Consider the following 20204-nt stretch of genomic DNA (forward strand, 5'->3'; position numbering starts at 1 on the left):
GTGCAGAGCCCGCTGCGACGAACCGCAGTCCTGTCACTGCACCAACCCCGGGGTCTCCCTCCATCCTCCGTAGGCAGTCAGCCTGAGGTGAGGGCACGGCAAGTTTCTTAAAACCTGCCCCGATGGGGCACCAGGGTGGCACAGCGGTTGGGCGTCTGCCTTCGGCTCAGGGCGTGATCCCGGCGTTATGGGATCGAGCCCCACATCAGGCTCCTCCGCTGTGAGCCTGCTTCTTCCTCTCCCACTCCCCCTTCTTGTGTTCCCTCTCTCACTGGCTGTCTCTCTCTCTCTGTCGAATAAATAAATAAAATCTTTAAAAAAAAAAAAAAAAACCTGCCCCGATGATTCTGAAGTGGTGGGGTGTTCAGGACACTCTGTCCTTGAGTACCTCTGTAGGACCCTGCACTCAAGACCGCAGGAACCAGGGAGCACAGTGATGATGCTGGCGTGACCCTGAGCTGTGTGAAACTAGCCTGGAAGGTCATATGCTGGCTCGGCCACACTCCAGTCTGCAACCTTATGCCCTTACCTAGGAAGGGTTCTGCCATGCCTGCTCTTGCCCCTCTGCAAGTGTCACATGACCTCTGGCCAAGAGTAACCAGAGGCAACCCAATCCTCCCACTCCGGTGGGGCCACCAGGGGTGGGGTGAGTGGCAGACTTACATCACTGGCCAGCCTCTCATAATCTTCCATGAGGTGCTCATTCTCTTGGTTGACGGCCAGCACCTTGCAGATCCGGTTGGCTGCAGTCTCAGCCTGGGGCAGGGGAAGCGCCACATCAGGGATGCCTGGGGGTTGGTGACCCTCCCTCCTGACAGGTCATCCCCTGAAAGCTGGCCCATCCACAGCCCACACAGCACTCCCCAAGGAAGGAAGGAGAGAAGCGCAGCTCCAGCAAGATGGCACCCTGAGCAGCTGTGTCCCAGTGGGTTGTGCCGGCGTCCCCACAGCTTACCGCTAAGCCCCCCTGCCCTCGGCCCCAGATAGCTGGGCCCCTTGGCTCCCTTGGCCTGGACCCTGGAGGTGCTGACGGGGGCCAGGGAGCCAACCCACTGTGGGGGAAATGGGTTAACAAGCCCACAGAGAGGAAGGCCAAGTAGTGAGGCTGGGTGGGGCCCTCTACTAGGCCAAGCCCTGAAGGAGTCTCCCCCTGGGTAAGGTCTGCTGCAGAGAGGCCAAGCGCCGGAGGGCTGTGGCACAAGGTGGAGGTGCTGGTGCCCCCCAGAGAAGTCTGCGGACAGGCAAAGCACATGTGTCCCCTTCCTAATCCTCCCTTCGGAGGTGGGTGTGGATGGCTCATTGGGCAGAAGTCACAATCCACGGGGCAGAAGGGAGCGGTGGAGATTGTGACAAGTCTCTGCTCAGAACTACGGGACAACGTGCTGCCTCATCCTGCTGGGGGGAAAATGCAAGAGTGGAGGAGAAGGAGAGTGAGGGGGTGCCACATGGGGAGAGGAGAGACCAGGTACCTTTCAGGAAGCACAGAAAGGGTCCAAGAGGAGAAGTTGAAACGGCAAGAGAACGGCAACAGAACAGCAACAGAAAGAGTGAGGAGGGTCTATGAAGTGGTGGGGAAGGAAAACAGAGAGGCTTGGGGATGGCCGCAGACCCACTAGCCAAGGCACCAATGCCCAGGCTCTCCCATGCACACGCTGCTTCTGGGACAGGCGGGGAGGTGAGTGGGGGGCCAGCTGCAACTGGTGTGCCTATACGTGTGCATACACACGCACACACCGTGCATCACGCGGCAGGACACATGCCAACGGCCCCAGGCACTGCCCCTCAGACAGTGCCGGAAGCAGAACTAAGCAGAACTAAGGTCCCAGCTTGGTGGGGGGTGGTGTAGGTCAGTCCCTGTCCCCCGACTTGGAGAGACAAGGGGCACCCCATGCTCAGATCCACCCATGAAGGCAGGAGCTGCTAGTCAGAGGTGCTCGGTTTCACCGCTGAATTCCCGGCACCCCGCTCCGGGCTTGCTAGGTTTCAGGTACTCAGAGTTGATGAATGAATGAGCAAACAAAGGAATAAGGAGCGAGTGCTTAGTGACCAGAAATAAACTATCAGGAGAGAACGGGCATACTTCCTGCGAGGTCTGGAGTTTGCCCTGCGCTTATAAAACAAAACAAATGCCAGAGAACACTCTTCTAAGAGACTGGATTGAGTCTCGGAGAACAAAAAGTGACACTAATAAAAGCATCGCAGGGCTGTCGAGAAGTAAACACAGGCTAGGGGAAGCTGGCCCCACAGCTGGAGAGGCCTGAGTGCGGCATGTCCCTGGTGAACAGGGGACACCACTCTTTCCTTCCTTGCTCACAAGAGGGGCCCGCCCAGCTGCCTCAGAAATCCCCAAATGCCTGGCCTGAGCTCTCCTGCCACCATCCGCTGCCACAAAGCCGTCAGGCCTCCCAGCCCCCACCACAGTGGAGTACAGCGCTAAGCCCAGGAGGGCAGTTTGGGCAGGAAAGGGTGACGCGGTGGGCAACGAGGCTGGCTTGGGCCTGCGGAGCGGTGAGTCCAGTGGCAAACGTGCTGTTAGTCGCATTGGGTCTGAGCCCCCACCCCCACTCTCCCTGCGCCCCCCAGCAGAACACTGCAAACACAAACTCCAGCCACAGGCTGGGTGGGCGGGGAGAGGCCAGGGGGCTAGAAGGACCATGGTGGACAGGGGCACGCCCTGCAGGCTGCTCCAACCACCCAATCACTGACTAAGCACTTACGGGGCTGGGCGCCATTCTAAACGACACTCTTCACCTATACGAGTTCATTTCATCCTCAGGACAATCCTGAGACAGGGATGGTACGACCCCCGTTTTACAGATGGGGAATCTGAGGGGAAGGGACTCATCTGAGGTCACACTTCTAAGAGGTGACAGAGCAGGGACCAGGGCAGACTGCCCACAGAAGACCCCTGCTGGACCCGTGGCCCCGAGGAAGGTGGTCCACAGGAGAGAGCGGGTGCAGTCCCCGTCCCATGACTCTGGGAACAGCTCCCTACCTCTCTGAACTCCGATTTCCTCCTTTGCTACGTGAAGGTAACAGCACCCACCCCTTGGGGCGTGTCTGGGACTCTCCTGGAGCCTGTACGTGCACAGTTGTTGGAGGACTGCCTAGCGTGTAGTGAGCGCTCAGTTAACGAGAGCTAGTTTCTCCTTCCCCGCCCTGCCCGCTTCTCACTGGTGACGCGAAATCAAGTCACCGGGAGTACACTGCTGCCCAAGACCAGAGACCAGGAGGCAGGTGCAGGCGACAAAGGTGCCCAGGCCTCCGGGCAGGGGTTCTCTCACCAGGGTCAGCGGGTGCCCTCTCGTGGAAGTGGACAGCTGCCACTGGGCACAGACACTCCTGAGTGCGCTGCCCGTGTCGGCGGCCCTGCTGGGGACAGGGGCCCAGCAGTCTGGGTCGGCAGGTGCAGGCCCAGAGAGGAGTTAACCTGCTCAGGCCGGGTCCTCCCCCCAGGCATCCTGGAGGGGAAGGAGCCGTGAAGAAGGCTGGAAAGGCCAATGCTCCCCAGTGAGAGCGCACACCAGGACAGCAGGCAAGTGGCCAGGCGCGGGTCACAGAAAGAAGGGCAGGGCGACTGAGTGGCCAGGAGCACGGGTGCCGACCGCAGCTCTGCGGGGAGCTCGCCGCCCTGTCTGAGACACCGGGATGCCACCACCATCTTTACAGGGTGGGCTGTGTTCACAGAGAATATCCGTGGCGTGTTGGCACCGGAGGCCCACAGTCACGAGAACCCTGCCTGACTGGGTCTGTCCTCACACTGGGGCGGCCTGCAGGGTGGCCTGGCCAGGGCTCCAACCACAAATGGATGGCGGGGACATGAGGGGGACAGCGAGGGCAAGGCTCTGGCCACAGCAGTGAGGGGCGCTCCCACCCCAGCTCACCTTTTGAGCCCCCGAGAAAGCGTGGTAGAAGCAGGACACGTAAGTCATGATGGCCTTCTCATCTGGCCTCAGAGTGCCTACAATATCTGCGCAGAGAGAGAGAGAAAGAGAGAGAGAGAGGCAGGAGAGAGTGACAGCTGCAGGAAGGGTGGCCGGGACCGGGCCCGAGGCTCATGCGGGAGGAATAGCGCTTGCTCTGGACTGGAAGCCAAACCCCGGCTCCGGCGGCCTGGGCACATTTTGCGGAGCTTTTGTAGAGGGAAAGGGGGAAATTCAAATAGGTGGATCCCTTTTCTAACCAGAGCTGGGTCTGCGACACTAGCTACTGGCTTTGGAGAGGAAGCCTTGTGTAGGGCCAGAGGGGTCAAAGGCTAACCGATCTTTCTGAAAACATCAGTGAGATCATGTCTTATGCAACCAGCTACCACCCCTAGAACAGACCACCAAATGGTCTCTGGGGGCCGTTAGAATAAAACTCCTGATCCCAGACTACTGTGATTCTACACATCTTGGCCCTATTACCATCTCCCACCTCATTTCTCTCCTCTCGGCTATTCCTTGAACAAGCCAAGCTCATTTCTGCCTCAGGACCTTTGCACCTTGCTCTATCCTCTGCCTGGGATGCTGCTGACCTTCATCCGGCAGTTCCCGCTCATCACGGCGGGTGCCCGCGCAGGTCAGCCTGCAGAAGGGCCCTGCTGCGGGCCCCCAGCTGAAGCAGCCCTCTGGCATCTCTCTCCCACCATCCTGGCCCATGTTCTCTACTGCGCTCGTCACCACGTGGAACGATTTGATCTGTGGCCACGCCGGTCACTGGCATGTCAGCTCCATGAGATAAGGGATCCTGCCTTAGTCCCTATTGTATCCCCCGTGCCTGCAACAGAGTCTGGCCCAGATCGGGCGCTCAACAGACACCGTGAGCAAAGACTATATGGGCAGTGACGCCTGGAGTCGGGGGGGCGGCTTCCAGTCGGAGAGAGGCCACTGCCGTCTGCAAGAGAAATGAGGTGAGCGTGGGAGGCGAGAGGCAGCAGCGGCATTGGGCAGTGGCGGCGAGGTGGGCCTGCCTGGCCCTGCCCGGTACCTTCTGCGCTCCCGAAAAGGCATGGTAGAAGCTGGACACATAGGTCATTATGGCCTTCTCGTCGGGCCGGGCCGTGTTCACGATGTCTGTAAGTGAACGACAAGGGTTAAACCGCCCAAGTAGGGGCGGGGGGGGGGGGGGTCGCTCACTGGGATCCAAAGTCTCCCAAGGCCACAGGCATCCCAGGAGAAGGACCCTCAGAATGGATTCAGTGACCCCTGGTGACTCCAGTGGGCTTGTCCACACCCTCGGCCCCTCCATCCCCTGTGGTCTCTAGAAAGGCCAAGGCTGTGGGAACTGGATCAGAATGAGGCCACTTCCTCTCTCTGAGAATGGCCTCAAGGGGCTGCTGGACAGTCAGCCCCAGGGGCCAGCAGAGGCCAGAGCCATGGGTCCTGGCTGGGGGCGGTGCACGGCTGGGAAATGGAGCAAAGCCGGAAAAGGAAAAAACACACACTCCACTTTGATGGGCTCCGGCCTCCAAGCCTGGGGCAAGCAGGGCAGGCAGCCGCCTTGGTTGTTTGAGGAGCCAAGCCTCCCTGGCCACCTGGCCTGCCCGTCCCGAGAGAGGGGCAGGACTCAGGCAGGGCTCTGGCAGGACACTCGAGCCCTGTTTCGAGATGTGGCCCTTGGAACCCATCCTCTTCAAGCTCCTCCTTTCCCGGCTTCCCCATCCCTCCCTGAGCCTGTCCGGTCTGCTCAGGCTGCTCCTGCTCTGACTCCCGGGCAGGACGCTGTCCCCGGTTTGGCCAGCACCATTCAGCCCTTCTCACTGGCACAGCCAGCTCCCTCAAGTTACCACAAGACATGCTCACAGATCAGGCTGGTGACGGAACAAAAGGGATGTACTTACCCTCCGCATCCAACATCTTGGGGATGTCTAGGTATTTCTCGGCCACTTCGAAAGCATTGTTCAGGTTGGTAACAGGGTCATCCTTGGGGAGAGAGGAAGAACTCTGTCAGGGGCAGGGTACAGAAGCACATGGGAACAAGGCTGGCCGGGAGGGGAGCCATTCTGGGAGGGGGCAGGACCGGAAAGGGTTCTATAGGCAGTTCTGAGCCCCCCGTGCTGCGGTGGGGACTGGAGGGGGGACACCCAGATAGAGTCGGTCCCCACCCAATGGAAGGCCTCTGGAAATCTTTGTGGGGCAAACTGCCAACCTTTTCTCCAGAGAAAATGCACGTGAGCTCTTTTATTACCCTGTCTAGCCCTCCAGACCCCAGGTTAAGACCTCTGCTCTGATACCTGGGAAGTGGGGTCCAGACCAGGCACTGGGGGGTGACGGGGAGGAGGTAAACCGAGAGCTTCCGTGGGCCAGCCTTCCTGAAGCATCCCTTTGCACTGTCTCCTCAATGTCCACAGAATTAAAGACCCTCCCTCATGTGCTTTAGTCCGTGTCCAGCTAGAGCCCAATCCGACTGCTCAGCGGGGCTTGAACAGGCCAAATGCGGGCTTGTGCCCCCTCCCTGGGAATGCCCCCCCAGTTGCTCTATGCTGCCCATCCTCCAGGGGCCCTTCCCCAACCATGCCAGCTCAGGTTATCCTTCCTCCACAGCCCTCATCTGGCCCCCTATCCCCTTCCCACCCCCATTCAGCCTGAGTGCATGTGCACGGTCTTGTGGGGCAGGTTTGCTTGGACACATTATCCTGCCTTCTCCACTAGCTGGGAGCTACTAGAGGACAGGGCCTTGGTCTTATAGGATCGTAAGCTTTGTACAGGCAAATCAGAAAGGACCCTACACAGGAAACACCTGCTGGCGGTGACGGTCTGGAATTCCTTACCCCTTTTCTCCATTAGGCGGAAAGCAAATGCTTCCAGAATCTAAAAGGTTAAGGGAGGGGAGCTAGAAGGCATGGCTGGCCAGGCCCTAAAATAACTGTGGGCAGTTGTAATGCCCATAAAGGGAGAAGGGGATACTCCCCAAGGGAAGAAGGGAGGTAAGAATCAGCCACAGAGGCTGGGGTCTGGCGACAGCTGGCACAAGGCTCTCCCAGCCTGCCCATCTGAGTGCCGAATCCAGCTGTGGATGCCAGCAATGGATGGGCTTGGGGGAGGTGACCCAGCATCAGCGTCAGGGTCAGATTCTGTGTCTCTCTGGGCCACTGAGGGGAACAGCAAGAGGCAAACCTTTCTCAGCTTGTCATACTCGATCAGCTCTGGTCTGTGCCGGTGGATCAGTGCATTGAAGGCAAGACCATCCTTCCAGCTGGGGATGGAAAGGCAAAGGTTAAAAGGAGGACCCTCTCACAATCATGCCAGTGCTGATGGCCTGGGACACGCACAGGAAGGACTAACTCCTGTTTACTGAGGTAGCATGTGTGTGCCGGGCACTGCACGGAGACAGCAGGACAGAGCGCTGGAGGCGGATGGCCTGCGGTGAAATCCCAGCTCTCACTTACTGTCAGCGCGACCTTGGGCAAGTCTCATAATCTCCTGCTCTCTCAGTTCCCATGTGCAGTAAGAGTACCTACACTCCACTGGGTTGTTGTGAGGATTAAAGGAGTGAATACACGTCAACGCTTAGACCAGCCCCTGACACGTGGCAAGTACTTTAAAAGCGAGTGCTCGCCTCCGGGAACACATGATCCGCTGAGCACTGTTACCGGCAAGACTCCCCTGAACGGAATGGTCTGCTGCGGAGGGAGACCGCTGCCTGCACTGCGTGACTTCCCACCTCAGCAGCCCTGACCCATGGGGCAGATGGGAAGACAGATCTCCATCGGGGGCGGGGGTGGGAGGGAGGCAGCGAGGGAAGGAGATGGGTTGGGAGGCTGTGGCCGGGCACTCACCTGATGTGGAAGTTCTGCACGTTGACGTTCTTATACGGGGCCGTCTTCCTCTGGCACCACAGAAGCAGTCCCTCCTTGGCAGAGGTCTCTGAAGAACACACGAGCATGGAGAGCATGGGCTCAAAACCCAACCTTCAGGACCCAGCCCCTTGAGCACAGAGGTCAGATGGAACAGCAGCACGGCCAGGAGGAAAAGCTGCTCCTGTTCCAGACACTGCAGGGCTCGGCTGGTCCTCACCACCAACCAGCATGCACGGCCCTGAGAAGTCACCTGCCCAGGGTCCTCCTGGGAAGTGGCAGTGACAGGACCGCACCTGGACCTGAGACTGTGCAATGTTTCTGACCATAAAGCCCGTGCCTTTATCTGCCAGAACACACTGCCAGACAGGCCTCCGATGCCGGCCTCAGCCTCGTCTGAACAACAGGGAAGAGTCAGCAGAGGGGCGGGAGTGCTGGGCCCTGACCGCTTGGGGTCTCCCAGATGCGGTGGCGACTTCAGGAGTGGGGCGGGAGGGGCCCAGGGACAGACTGGGAGTGCTGGGGGCAGAGGACACGTCTTTCCCAGTCACCACTGTGGCCTACTGCAGGAATCCCCTCCATGCGCAGGCTGAACGCCTTTTCTCATGCTGTGGCACACACAAGTGTTTGGAGGGGAAGTGAAGTGGTTCATTCCTGGCTGGCCTGGACTGGCCCTCGGGTCATGGAGGCAAAGGTCTGAGGGTCGGGGCGTCAAGAGGAAACACATAGGTAGTGATTTGCGAGAGAACCAGCCCAGGCCTGACTCCACTAGTTTGCTCTGTGACTCAGACTCCTCGACTGTAAAATGGGGCCAGTTGTGCCCATTTGAGGAGGATCGGGTGAGGGTCTGCTGAGACGGAGCCCACAGGAGCCAAACGGCTTTGGGGTGGGTACCAGAGCTGGGTAGCTGCTGGGGCCCCTCACCTGCAGCCTGGGCCAGCATCTCACTAACCACTCTTGCACAGGGCCGGGCCCTGGGAGGGACACTGGGAAACAGGGCAGAGACTCAAGCAGGAAGACAAAACCCCAACATCGTACTCTAACCTGCCCCAACCTGGATAGAAGCAGGGTAGGGAGGAAAGGCTGTACTCTGCCAGTCCGCAGGCTCTCACCTTCCACGGAGATGTCCTGGATGGCGAACCTGAGGATGATGGTCCAGATCATTCCCAGGGTCATCTTTGCATTACCGTCCACAATCTCTGCATGCAGGGAAGGGGCAGAGGGTGAGAAGGTTGTTAAAACCAGAGGGGACTCCTCCTGGCTCTGTGTAGAGATGAGCTCTGATCCTCCGACGGGAGCCACCCAGGCCTGTCCACCACCCTCACCGGGCGACGTCACCTGAACGCTGGGACGCACAGTCCCCAAAGCCTTCTGCTGCCTGGCACCCACCTCTTCCCACCCGGCCGGCTCGTTCTCTCGCCCAGCTCCAGCCTGCTCCTCTCCGAGGCTTGTCCCCGGTGCGGGGCCGGCATTCCCAGCCATCCGTCCGCACCACCCTCACACCGTTACAGGCACGAGTCCCCACTGGCAGTTGCGTGCTGTACTACTGTCTGTTAGCAATCGGTCCACTTATTTCCACCCTTGTCCGGACCGCTGTGGTCTTTCCCGGGCTGGACACACCGCCGCCTCTGCGCCCCATGTGACCTGCCTCCACACAGCAGCCGGGGGCTCACCTGAGAAGGTGCGTTGGATTTGTGCCGCTCGCCGGCTTAAAGTCCGACCACGTCTAAAACGAAACCTGTGCTCCTGAATCCCACTTACGAGCCCTGCCCTGGGGGACCAGGCCCCTCGCTCCCCGGCACGCTCTGGCTGGGTCCTTCTGGCAAGCCAGGTTCTTTCTTGCTGGATGGACCTCACACCTTCTGTGCGCCCACGAAGCGGACCCTTCGACCCTTTCCTCAGATGGCCATCCATCCCACCTCTCCGAGATGGTTTCCCCAACTACCAATCTGAAGGTGCCTCTCCCCAGCTGCCCGCTCTTCCCCTCGCACACGGACTGCCTTTTGATACCATATGTTTGTGGGTTTCCTTGTTTGCTGCCTGCCTTCGTGAGCACCACTGTATCCCCGGTATCTGGACCCCATCCTTGTGGAAGCTATGATGCTGCAGGACAGGGACAGCGGGGACACAGGCCCAGCTGGTAAGGCACACGCTTCCTTAACTAACCGAAAACCCACTACTGCCTCCAACTTCTGGGAGTGACAGAGAAGGGTCTGCACCACACATTCTTCAGCTTTGGGGGATTAGACAGAAGTCCTCTCTGCGGCACTCAGGGTGCCACGTGTCTGTCTAGAGCTGGGTAAGAGACGTGAGGGCAAGCGGCCTCATCCCTGAGTCTGCCAGCCAGACGGGCCATGGCAGTCCTCTGAATGCCTTCTGCCCCCCGCCCCCGCTGCCCCTGAGATCTCAGCGCAGCAGGTGTGGGGAGACAGACCCTGCCCACTGACCCTCGAGAACAGAAATTTCTGATTTGGACAGGAGGTAGAGCGGTCACCCAGAGAAGGGGGACCAGCCTTCCCCAAGGGCACACTCGGGAGGGTAGGGTGGGCGCTCGTAAGTCACCATGGAGACGCTCCCCACAGCCAAGCCGCGGGCTGATGGCAGAGGGCAGCTTTCGGCTTTAGAGTGTCAGGATAAGGAAACATGCGAGGCCTGCTGGCTGGAGGCAGGGGAAGGACACAATATCTGTGGGGCCCTTTCCCAGGGCTAAGAACCCCAGACCCGGAAACCGGGCCAAGTCTTCCCAGCCTAGGGCAACAGCAGCCATCCAGTCAGGAAATCTACGCTGCATTCCTCCCAAGTGCCAGGCACGCCAGAGCAGGGGGATAGACGGTTGGGAGAGGAGGCCGCCGGCCGCACCAGGAACCTGGCAAGGAGGGCTTAGGGAGTTCCCGTGAGGGAGGGGAGACAGCTTCTCTCGTGACACCTACACCAGCTGCTTCTCAGATCCACAGCTGTGCCCCCAACGAGGAAGCCATGCTTCCACTGCAGCCCCAACCATGTGGAGCAGGGCGCTGGGGGCAGGGCGGGACTAGGCTCTCAGGTGTTCTGGAGCTCCTGGGGCACCTCCAGTGGGCTGCCTTCCAGCTCTGTCCCGGGGCACAGCAGTCACAGGGACTGGGAGTGAACCAAGTTGGGCATGAACAGAGAACATTTTTAGACGCAGTTTTCTTCAAATGAAAACTGATGAGAGCCACTGGGTCTCTTCTCTAACCCCTTCTGTATTTACAGGCTAGCATCTGAGCAAAATAAATGCAGCTGTGAGAAGAAGGCTGGCGTGGAGCCAGGAGGAAAGATCCACGGTAAGGACAGAAAATCTGAAGGCCCAAATGATTTGGGGGGTTTTGATTTTTTTTTAAACAAACACAACCACCTCAACCATGTCATGTGATGCCTGGCACCCCTCCCGGAGAGGTCCCAGACGGAGGCAGAGCCTTGGAACTCAGCACACACACTCTGGCCTAGAGTCCTGGCCAAACTCTCAGAGCCCTGTCATTAACAGCAATTAGTTTTCTTTGTTTTTCTGAAAGCTGGGACAACATGGATGTCAGGGTGTAGGAAATCCTGCTCTAATGAGCTGAACTGTGAGCGGGAGCTGATGGGGAACTTCTGGGCTCCATCAAGCCTCACCTCGTCTCCAAAAGCGCCTGTGAGCTCAAGACGAGCTGGCTGCTGGAGGGACAGACAGCATGTCATTGCTCTAGTGGGAGGGTCTAGAATGAAGGATCGCGGTCCTGGGCATCCCCATGGGGCACAGAGGGTCCTGGGTATCCAGTCAGAGGCCAAACTCCCTCAGGCTGTGTGGCCAGCAAGGTATGGTTACTGACCTTTGGACTTGCACCCCCCACCCCAGAGCCCCAACACTGCACCTTGAATGTCCTTCTCCGCATTCCCTCCTGCCCACAGATACCAGATAGGGCCAAAGGGCAAAGATGCTCCAGAGAGATGCCAGGTCACATGTCTCTTGGTGTCTCTCGGGCCCAGCGCAAGGAGGGCGAGTGAGGGTGTCCAGGGTCCAAGTCAAAACCATTCCACCCCTGCAGAAAAGGCCTGCCCTACATGACTGGGGGCATCGGATTCCCACGTCCTGGATGGATTATTCCACAGGTGGAGGGGCAGGGGAAGTTGTGGGCTCAATGATCACATCGAGAGGACAGTCACTGTGGTCACTGCTGGATACATACCGGGGCTTTACACACCCCCAAACGCTCTCTCTGCCACCCACACAAGTTTTGTTCAGAACACAGAGCTCAAGGCTCAGAGCCTACAGATCAGGAACGAAGCTGCCCCACCCGAGCTCACCTTCTGCCCCGATGGAGACGAGCTTGACTCCTTTGCTGGCGATGAAGTCCAGAGCTTTGTTCACATTGTTGATCTTGTGCACTCTCATCTTGCCCCGCTCTGGCTTAGGTAACCGCTCTCCTGAGAGCCACACACCAAGAAAGAGGGGGAGAAAGGGAAGTTTTAGTGACCTTACTGCTCTCCGGAACCAGCCACCACGGTGCTCTGCCTCCCCCCTACCCCCCACCCCCCGTCCAGGCAGTGCCCAGACACGCTGCCGTCACTCAAGCCTCACGCTCCTCCTGCAGGCACGGGACAGCTGGGGTGGGCCACGTCCCCGGGACCTGCGACAGCAGCACTCCTGTTCTAGGTGTGAGCTGTCCTGTAGTGGGAAGGGGCCTCACCTGAAATGACCTCCAGAAGGAGCATGAGCTTGAGCCCGTCTCGGAAGTCCTCGTCGATGTTCTCTATCTGCGTGCCAGCCTTCCGCAGGTGGGAGTTGCACCAGGCTGTGAATGTCTAGGGAGGCATGACAGAGAGGCCTGGAGCGTCAGTGTGGCTGTTGGGCTTTCTAGCAAAAGGGCTAGGCTACAGCCCTGACCCTGGGACCAACAGTGGCCACCACACGGCCTTCATATGCACTGTTTCTTTCTTTAAGGAACGCAGGCAAGTAGATCTGAGGAAGCCGAAGCTCAGGGTACTTAAAAGACCCACCGCGTCATCATCTGGGGGTAACTGGGAGAGCGCGGACTAGAACCCAGTCATGCAAACGTGACTGAACACCAGGCCCTGCGCATGGAAATAAGACGCAGGGTCTCTGCTCTTGTGGAACTCATGTTCTCGTGGGTAGACACACCAAACCCCTCTTCCCCCACCCCTGCAGGCAGACAAGACCACAGGCCCCGGCCCTAACCGGCACTGGCTTCCTCGCCCCTCAGGTAGGAGCCTGGGCAGCACGGAGATGACCTGCGGCAGGAAAGCAGTTGGAAAATAAAAGCCTTCTGTAAATTCAAGGTTTCCTCAAATCGGTCTCTCTTGGAGCTTTGGGTGGCCTGGCAGCGAGCACCTCCCCTAAAAGGCCAGGAGCACAGATCCCGAGTCCCGTGCAAGCCTTGTTTGTTTCCCTGCAGGCCAGATATCCTCTATTTCCTGGAGAATGTTCCACATCCAACCCTTCCAAATCTTAAAGGCGCTTGCGGAGTCTGGAAGGCAAGGAGGAGGCAGGCACCCACCTCCCACCTGGGTTAGGCAGCCGTCTCTGAGGAAGTTTCTGTGAAACACGGCATGCAGATGCTGGGAGGTGACAGGATGCTTCTGGGCAGAGAGGGCCACAAACAAGAAGCCCAAATCCCAAACAGAATATCCAGCACAGGGCCCCAGTCACTCAGCCCGCCGCCAACTGGGCATGTCACCAGACATCAGCCCCCAGGAAGCGCATCACATCAGTTAAAGATGGACGTGTCCAGACACCTTCTGGGGCAACTTAGCCTCCCACAGCAGGGTCTGGGAAAAATGCCACGCTTCTGTTTCTCATGGAGCCCCCATGCCCTGCCCTGCCCCTCTATCTGCAGGGGCCAGCATGGATGTGGGCAGAGGGCCAGGAGTGCACAAGAGCACACTCCAGGCCCAGGCGCAGGCAGAGGCCATGTGGGGGGCCAGGGGCTTCCAGGGAGCCTCTGGCGGAGCACCATGTGTTTTGACAACTGTCACCACTCCTACTCATTCAGAGACTCAACACAAGGCCCCTCCCAGACAAAGAAGCCGCCTAATTAACACGCTGCACCACAGTGAGGATGGGCACGAGGCTTCCTTCCAAACCCACATCCGAATGGTGGATGACTGTGGGTGGGCCAGGGCCCCCGACCCCACCTGTCGCTAACTCGAAGAGTCCCTCTGTGTGGGGGACACGGACCCCATCCTATGTGGGGCTGTCCCCTCAGCTAAGGGTGCCTGGCCCCTGTTTCTGCCCCTCCCGAGCTACCGATCCCTCAAAATCACCTACCGATCCCTCAAAATCAGCCTGAAGTGCAACTCCTTGGGGATACCCACACCGACTTGTGTGCCCCGACCTGATTCTGACTCGGATGTCCCCTCCTCTGTGCATATCTCCACATGGCACCTTTCTCTCTGGGCTCTCACATTTAGGTGTTGTCCTCTGCTCCCCACATGCATGAGCTCCGGCCACCAAGAAGGTGCTCACTGAGGAACGTGGGAATGTGCCTTCCCACCCCACTTCCCAGCTCCCCCGACGCAACTCTCAATTCAGACAAACGAGGCCTAAGCTGCTGCTTCTGCCACCCATGTGGACACACCATTCAACCTTCCTAACATGTGCCTCCCCATCCATAACATGGCACTGAGGACGGCACCCGAGTCAGGCTCAGTGTGAGGGTTTGCGATGGCGATGCCCGTAGGGCACATGGCAGGTGCTCGATAAACAGCAGGTCCCCAGTCATCAGTGGGCCTCCCCAGATCTCCTCCTCTCCTGAAATCCTGCCACCTCTTCCCCACAGAGTACCTTCTCCATCCCCTGCCTGCCCTGGCCACCACACAGCCCTTGGCAGCTCTCAGCAGCCTTTTCCAGTCATTCTGTGTCTTACTGGATGTTGCCCGCACGTGTGCAAACTCCAAGAGGGTAGGAGTTACGTCTCACATCCCACATGCCACCGGAACGCCTAAGCCACAGCCGGCCACAGTGATGGGCAGCGAGGTGTGCAACTCCACCATCCTACAAAGCAGCGGGCAGCAGCGGGCCAGGCTTCTGCTCCTACATGTACCTGAAATAAGCTGGCGAGCAGCAAAGCGGCCAATCACTTCCCGAGGCCGTAGACCTAAGAGGGTGACTGCCAGAGGCCAAGACCCCCAGGGCTCTGGTGCTGCCGGGGTCAACATCTAGGTCCCTGGGCGGCAGGCAGGGCTAGGAACGTGTCTAAATGGCAGCCCTCACCACCTTGGCCTGCCAGGGTTATGCCCACCAGCTCTAAAAGGGCACAGGTCTTTGAATGCCAGCTCCTTGACCTACTTACACCTCAGTTTCTTTCTCTGCAGGATGCACTTATCAGAGCCTACCTCCTGTAGTTGCTGTAAGGGTTAAGTTGGGGAGATGCTTTAAAGCACCGGACGCAGTGCCTGGCACAAAGCAAACGCCGGCTGAGCTGTCTGCTTCCCTCTCTGCTAAGGTGCTCACCCCAGCCCCATGGTCTGGAGTGGAAATGAAATTGCAGGAGACCCTCTTCGTGTAGAGGCTGCGAACAAATCTCACCTCGTCGGTTCAGGCTTTCCACCCTCCCAACACGCACCCCATCCTTTGCTCATCTTCTCTGGGGAGCACACAAGAGCTCTGGGGCTTGGGGCTCGCACAGACTGGGTCAAAATCTTGCCTCTGCCAGTGAGGCAACCTGCCAGCAGGATAACCCTGGGCGAGCAATGAGCCTCAGATTCTTCGATGATGAAATACGGACAGTAACCTCTCCTCTTAAATGAAGATTAAACAGAATAATTCAAGTAAATCACTTAGGACTGTGCCTGGCACAGATTAAGTAAGCACTCAAGAGTTACACATATGTCAAAGAAAGACCTATTTTCAAATAAATGGTAACCATGCACCGTGCACGTCTGTCTCCCCAGCTGGAAGCAGGCAGAGTCCTAAGCAGAACACAGAGCAGGTACTGGGGAGAATATCCTCTTGCCCAGCCTGGGGGGCGGGTAGGAGAAGGAAGGACTCCCTCCTGAATCTGCCACTGACAGAACAGAAACCCCGCTGACAGGCCTCCCACCCTCCCACTCCATGCCCTGCTCAGCTCTGTTCTCTCCTTCTGTTAGAAGAGGGGACTGTACTGATACCAGAGGCTCACGGACAGGGAGAACAGGACCTCATAAGGCCACCTTTGGGGAACAAGCCCACTGCAGACAGCCACTCCTTCACACTGTGACTGGTGAGGAAGAGCTGGAATTCAAATGGGACATTAAAAATTCAGTTTTTTTCTTTTTCTTCTTCTTTTTTTAAGATTTTATTTATTCATTTGACAGAGAGACAGCCAGCGAGAGAGGGAACACAAGCAGGGGAGTGGGAGAGGAAGAAGCAGGCTCATAGCAGAGCAGGGAGCCCGATGAGGGGCTCGACCCCAGGACTCCGAGATCATGCCCTGAGCCAAAAGCAGACGCTTAACGACTGAGCCACCCAGGCGCCCCCAAAATTCAGTTTTTTTCTAGCTGGTTACGAGAATACCTCTCTACTTATCCACTTCCTCTACACAGTTTAGATGAAGATGTGTGAGGTGGACAGTGCAGAGGGGTGGTTTCAGTAGACAGAGGCCTTGTGCGCCCCCCACACCACCCTCCGCTATGCACAGTTCTCTGAGCATAAGCTACAGAGCCCAACCACCCACAGGGCCCAATGTCCGCGACACCCTGGGCCCTCAGGGTTGAAATACGTCCACTCCCTCGACAAGCATCTGCTGGGTGTCAACCCCGGGCCAGGTCCTGGGCCAAGTACCCAGGCGGGAGCAACCATGGACACAGCCTGCTCGCTCACGGGGCGCCCAGTCTGAACAGGTGGAGGGTCTCTGAATCAAGCAACTACTCAACTACAGACGCAACACCTGCAGGGGAAGTGGTAAGAGTTACAATCGGAGCGGACGCTTCCATGGAGCTCGCTGTGTGCTGGGCACTGCGTCACATACTAATGTCTCTCGGCTTCACAACTATCTTGTGGGGTAGCTGCTACCATTGCTGCCACTGTTTCACAGGTGAGGGAACCGAGGGTCTGAGAGGTGTTGTGACTCGACCACCAGTAGTCATGCGCCTGGAAAGATGCAGAGCTGGACTTAAAGCCCAGTGCTCTGAGCTCCAGGGGCCCCACTCTGAGGTGTCGGGCATGTGCCCTCCTCCCCGCTGCCCCCAGAAAGGAAGCTAAAGAGAGTTTGACATGCTAGCTCCTCATCTGGGGGTAGGGCAGACACAGGAAGTGTCCCCGAGGAGGTGATATGGCCAAGAAAGAGCTAAGACAAAAATAACGTCTCTTTTCCAGATAATAGGAACAGCATGCGCAAAGGCCCTCTGGCAGGTTGAGGGAGAAAGAAGGGAGTGAGGCAGAGCAAGCTGTGCCAGGAGGCTGGGAAGGTCACTGGCAGCTGCTGTGTGCGGGCAGAGCTGGAGGGGACGAGGGTCGGTGCGTGAGGATCAGGAAGAAGAGAGAGTCAAGGGCCGCGGAGAGAAACTTGTGGGAGGAAGGCGGAGGAGCCAAGCTGGAGATCCGGAGTGTCGTGACTGAGAAAGGCAAGCTCAAGGTTTCTATTTGGTTGGGGAGTGCGGGGAGTGGGGGTGTCCAGAGTTACCTACCAGCGGGCGTTCTGTGCAAGGAGGAAAAGGCAAAAGGCATCGAGCTTGGCTGGGCTTTACTATTAAGGTCATTCTCAGGGTCAGCACAGACTCTGAGCACTGTCCATGACCCCAGGCACTCAGTGCATTCCCCTGGTCCATAAATCCCACCTTGGAACCCCTACTGGGTACTGGGCACGGGAGAAGCAAAGTGGACAGAGAATTTACATTCTGGTGGAAGGGGGGGTGGGCAATGCCAAAGGTAATTATGCAAGAACTGCTAATTACTAGTTCTTACTATTTATACGTAGTAACTCTTTAAAACCTCCAACCTCATGATCATGTAAATTATCATCTGCAGTTTACAGGTAAGGAAACTGAGGCAGGGAGAGGTGAAGTGACCTGTCCGAGGTCACAGAGCTTGTCAACACAAGCACAGGGCGGCCCCTCATCCACAGCGTCTGAGTGGGATGCTCGGGTACCGGCCTGGCAAAGCAGAGCCAGCAGAATGGGGTCAAGAAGGGCCCAGCCTCAGCCCAGCCCCCGAGCTGGAGGGGAGCTCACAGAGTGAGGCAGGCAGGCAGAGCTGTACCTCCAAAAGCTTGCCTGCTTCTTAAAGGGTGGCCTAGACCCAGCACGAGGTGGGCAAAGCAATGCCAGGGGTGGCCCTGTTGCTCCCAGTCTGTCCTTGCCATTCTGAGAAGGGAACCTGCACCCAGCCCTTGATCTATCTAGGGAGGAAGGAAGGATGTGGACTTGTCTTTTAGAACACACGTGAAAAAAACCACAGAAAGAGGCTTTAGAACTTGCCTCTGCACACTGGCAGCCTGTTCAAGATTCTTCTCTGGTTGTTAAAATAGCACAGGGTGTGAGTGGGGGAGAGGAAGGGGTGGAAGGAGAGAGAAAGACGGGCTTGTTGGTTCCTCTGGGATCCAGTCACCACTCCCAGTGCTATGCTGCACCAGGGAAGACAGGCAAGCAAGCTTGGAGGGGCCCCTGGGCTGTTTCTGCTTTGTCACTCCGTGTGTGGGGGGAGGGAGAGAAGGGCTAGCATCGCTGGCCATAAAGTCCTTCCTGTGTCACGAGGACCCCTCCCAGTGGCCAGGATGTGGGGCGGCTGGGCGAATGAATGATGGGTATTGTTCGGGAGGTGACCTAAGCCGCCAGGAATGTGGCAGCAGGGGGCTTTAACCAGCCGTTCATTGATGACTCCCTCCCCCAACCCAAAGAGGTAAACTCACTACTCTGGGACAGTCACTGAATAAGAACCAAACATTCGAAGACACAGGGCAACCAAGTGGTGTTCCAGTGGGCAGAGTGATGGTGAGTGCAAGAAAGGGTCCTGGTGGGATGCGGCTGCCCCAGCTGGAAAAACTTTCCTTCCCTCTTCTCAACAACTTCCTGTTACAAAACATGGTCATGGTACTGAAGTGGAGGGTGTGGAGGGAAAGTCTGTTGGAAGCCGGAATTCCACTAAACCCAGAATAAAGGGAAGTCTCTCGCAAAGTCAGTCTGGGCCTAGAAACACGCTCAGCCAAGTGCCTTGGCTGGGCGAGCCTGCTGGCTTTGATTATGGGCTCTGGCAAGGAGGGCTCCTGGACCAGGGTCGAAGGCTGCACTATTCCTACTCACACGGCAGATGCTCACATGTGGATTCCATCGACTCCACGCTTCACAGAGCTTTAGGGCCAACTCTTCGCTGCCTCACGCTGCATCCCCCTGCCATGTACGCTGCCATGTACGCTGCCCACCCTGTTAGCAGAACATCACAGGCCAAGAGCCTGACCCACAGGGCCCAGCTGCATCTTCTCCCCAGACCCAGGACTGACTGGAATTGGTCACAGCAAACTCTCCCAGGGCACACGGAGGCAAAACAGGGCTCCATGCTGCTGGGAGTTTTCAAACCTCGTCTCTGCAATACCGTGCTGGGTTTGCTGCTCCACTGGGGCACCGGCTGCCTTGAGGGGGAGGGCGCCGTCCCACCTCCTGAACTCCCACCTTGCCTGCTGTGGCCTCTGATGCTGCCCATGGTTCCTGCTTCCACGGGTCCTCGGGAAGGGTGTCTGGGGCTTGCACACAAGGGAGGGAGAGCTATTTATCCCAAGGATAGGTATCTACCCTTCTTATCACCCATCTGCCTGGCTACTGCCATGCTTCGAACGAGGCCTGGCCCCAGTGGGGCGTCTTTTCAGGTCCTGAAAGCAGAAACTGCTCCCCTGACCTGTGGGCTCCATCACCTACTACTATAAAGGCCCTTTCAGGGCCCGATGGCTCAGCCTACTGGAATCTGGGTTGCCAGCGACCCAGGCGAAAAGGCAATCACCCTGGCAACAGCTGCATGGACCATCCAGGGAGTCTGTGAGCCTCTCGAACAGTTCTGAGATTGTACATGTGAGTACTATTTTGAAGACCCACTGCCTTTACCAGAGCTGAAGGGGACAGAAACCAGGGAGCAGGCTGAGAACAGAAAATGAACTGGTCACGGTAATGTGGCATGCAGCCCCACCAGCAAGGGAAATTGAGACCGGTGGTTTTGCAGCACGGGGGACACAATGAGCTGCCTGCCCAGAACCCCACTCCACAGATAGCCAAGGGCAAAGCGGGCCTGCTGCGTGCGCCTGCCCCATGACGACAGAACCTAATTTGAAAGCAATTACAGGGAAATATGGAATGCTTCTTATGTCCTGGCCTGATGCTGCCTTATTCGGAGTTTTCTCAGCAGACGTGAAAAAGCTCTGACTTGCCAGTCGGAGGAGAGGTATAAATACTGCAGAGTGGAGTTGTGAGCATTCCAAAGGTCCTGCGTGTCCATCCAGAAACCAGCTCT

General features: G+C 57.8%; 1 protein-coding gene across 3 annotated transcripts in view; it reads right to left on the reverse strand.

The window, feature by feature from the left end:
- The window catches only part of ACTN4 (actinin alpha 4), a 71024-nt gene that overhangs the window by 14727 nt on the left and 36093 nt on the right, over positions 1–20204 (reverse strand). For 2 of the 3 annotated variants that reach the window (XM_019806549.2, XM_002925838.4), the window contains exons 2-9: positions 12463–12577; positions 12080–12199; positions 8890–8976; positions 7760–7847; positions 7098–7176; positions 5822–5903; positions 4969–5054; positions 664–756 (exon numbers count right to left, since the gene is read on the reverse strand). In XM_019806549.2, the coding sequence (XP_019662108.2) occupies positions 664–756; positions 4969–5054; positions 5822–5903; positions 7098–7176; positions 7760–7847; positions 8890–8976; positions 12080–12199; positions 12463–12577 (750 nt within the window). Of the gene's footprint in view, positions 1–663; positions 757–4968; positions 5055–5821; positions 5904–7097; positions 7177–7759; positions 7848–8889; positions 8977–12079; positions 12200–12462; positions 12584–20204 lie in introns of all 3 variants that reach the window. The other variant, XM_034639204.1, reaches the window with a different exon arrangement.

Source organism: Ailuropoda melanoleuca, chromosome 12, assembly GCF_002007445.2.
Source record: "Ailuropoda melanoleuca isolate Jingjing chromosome 12, ASM200744v2, whole genome shotgun sequence".
Taxonomy (NCBI): domain Eukaryota; kingdom Metazoa; phylum Chordata; class Mammalia; order Carnivora; family Ursidae; genus Ailuropoda; species Ailuropoda melanoleuca.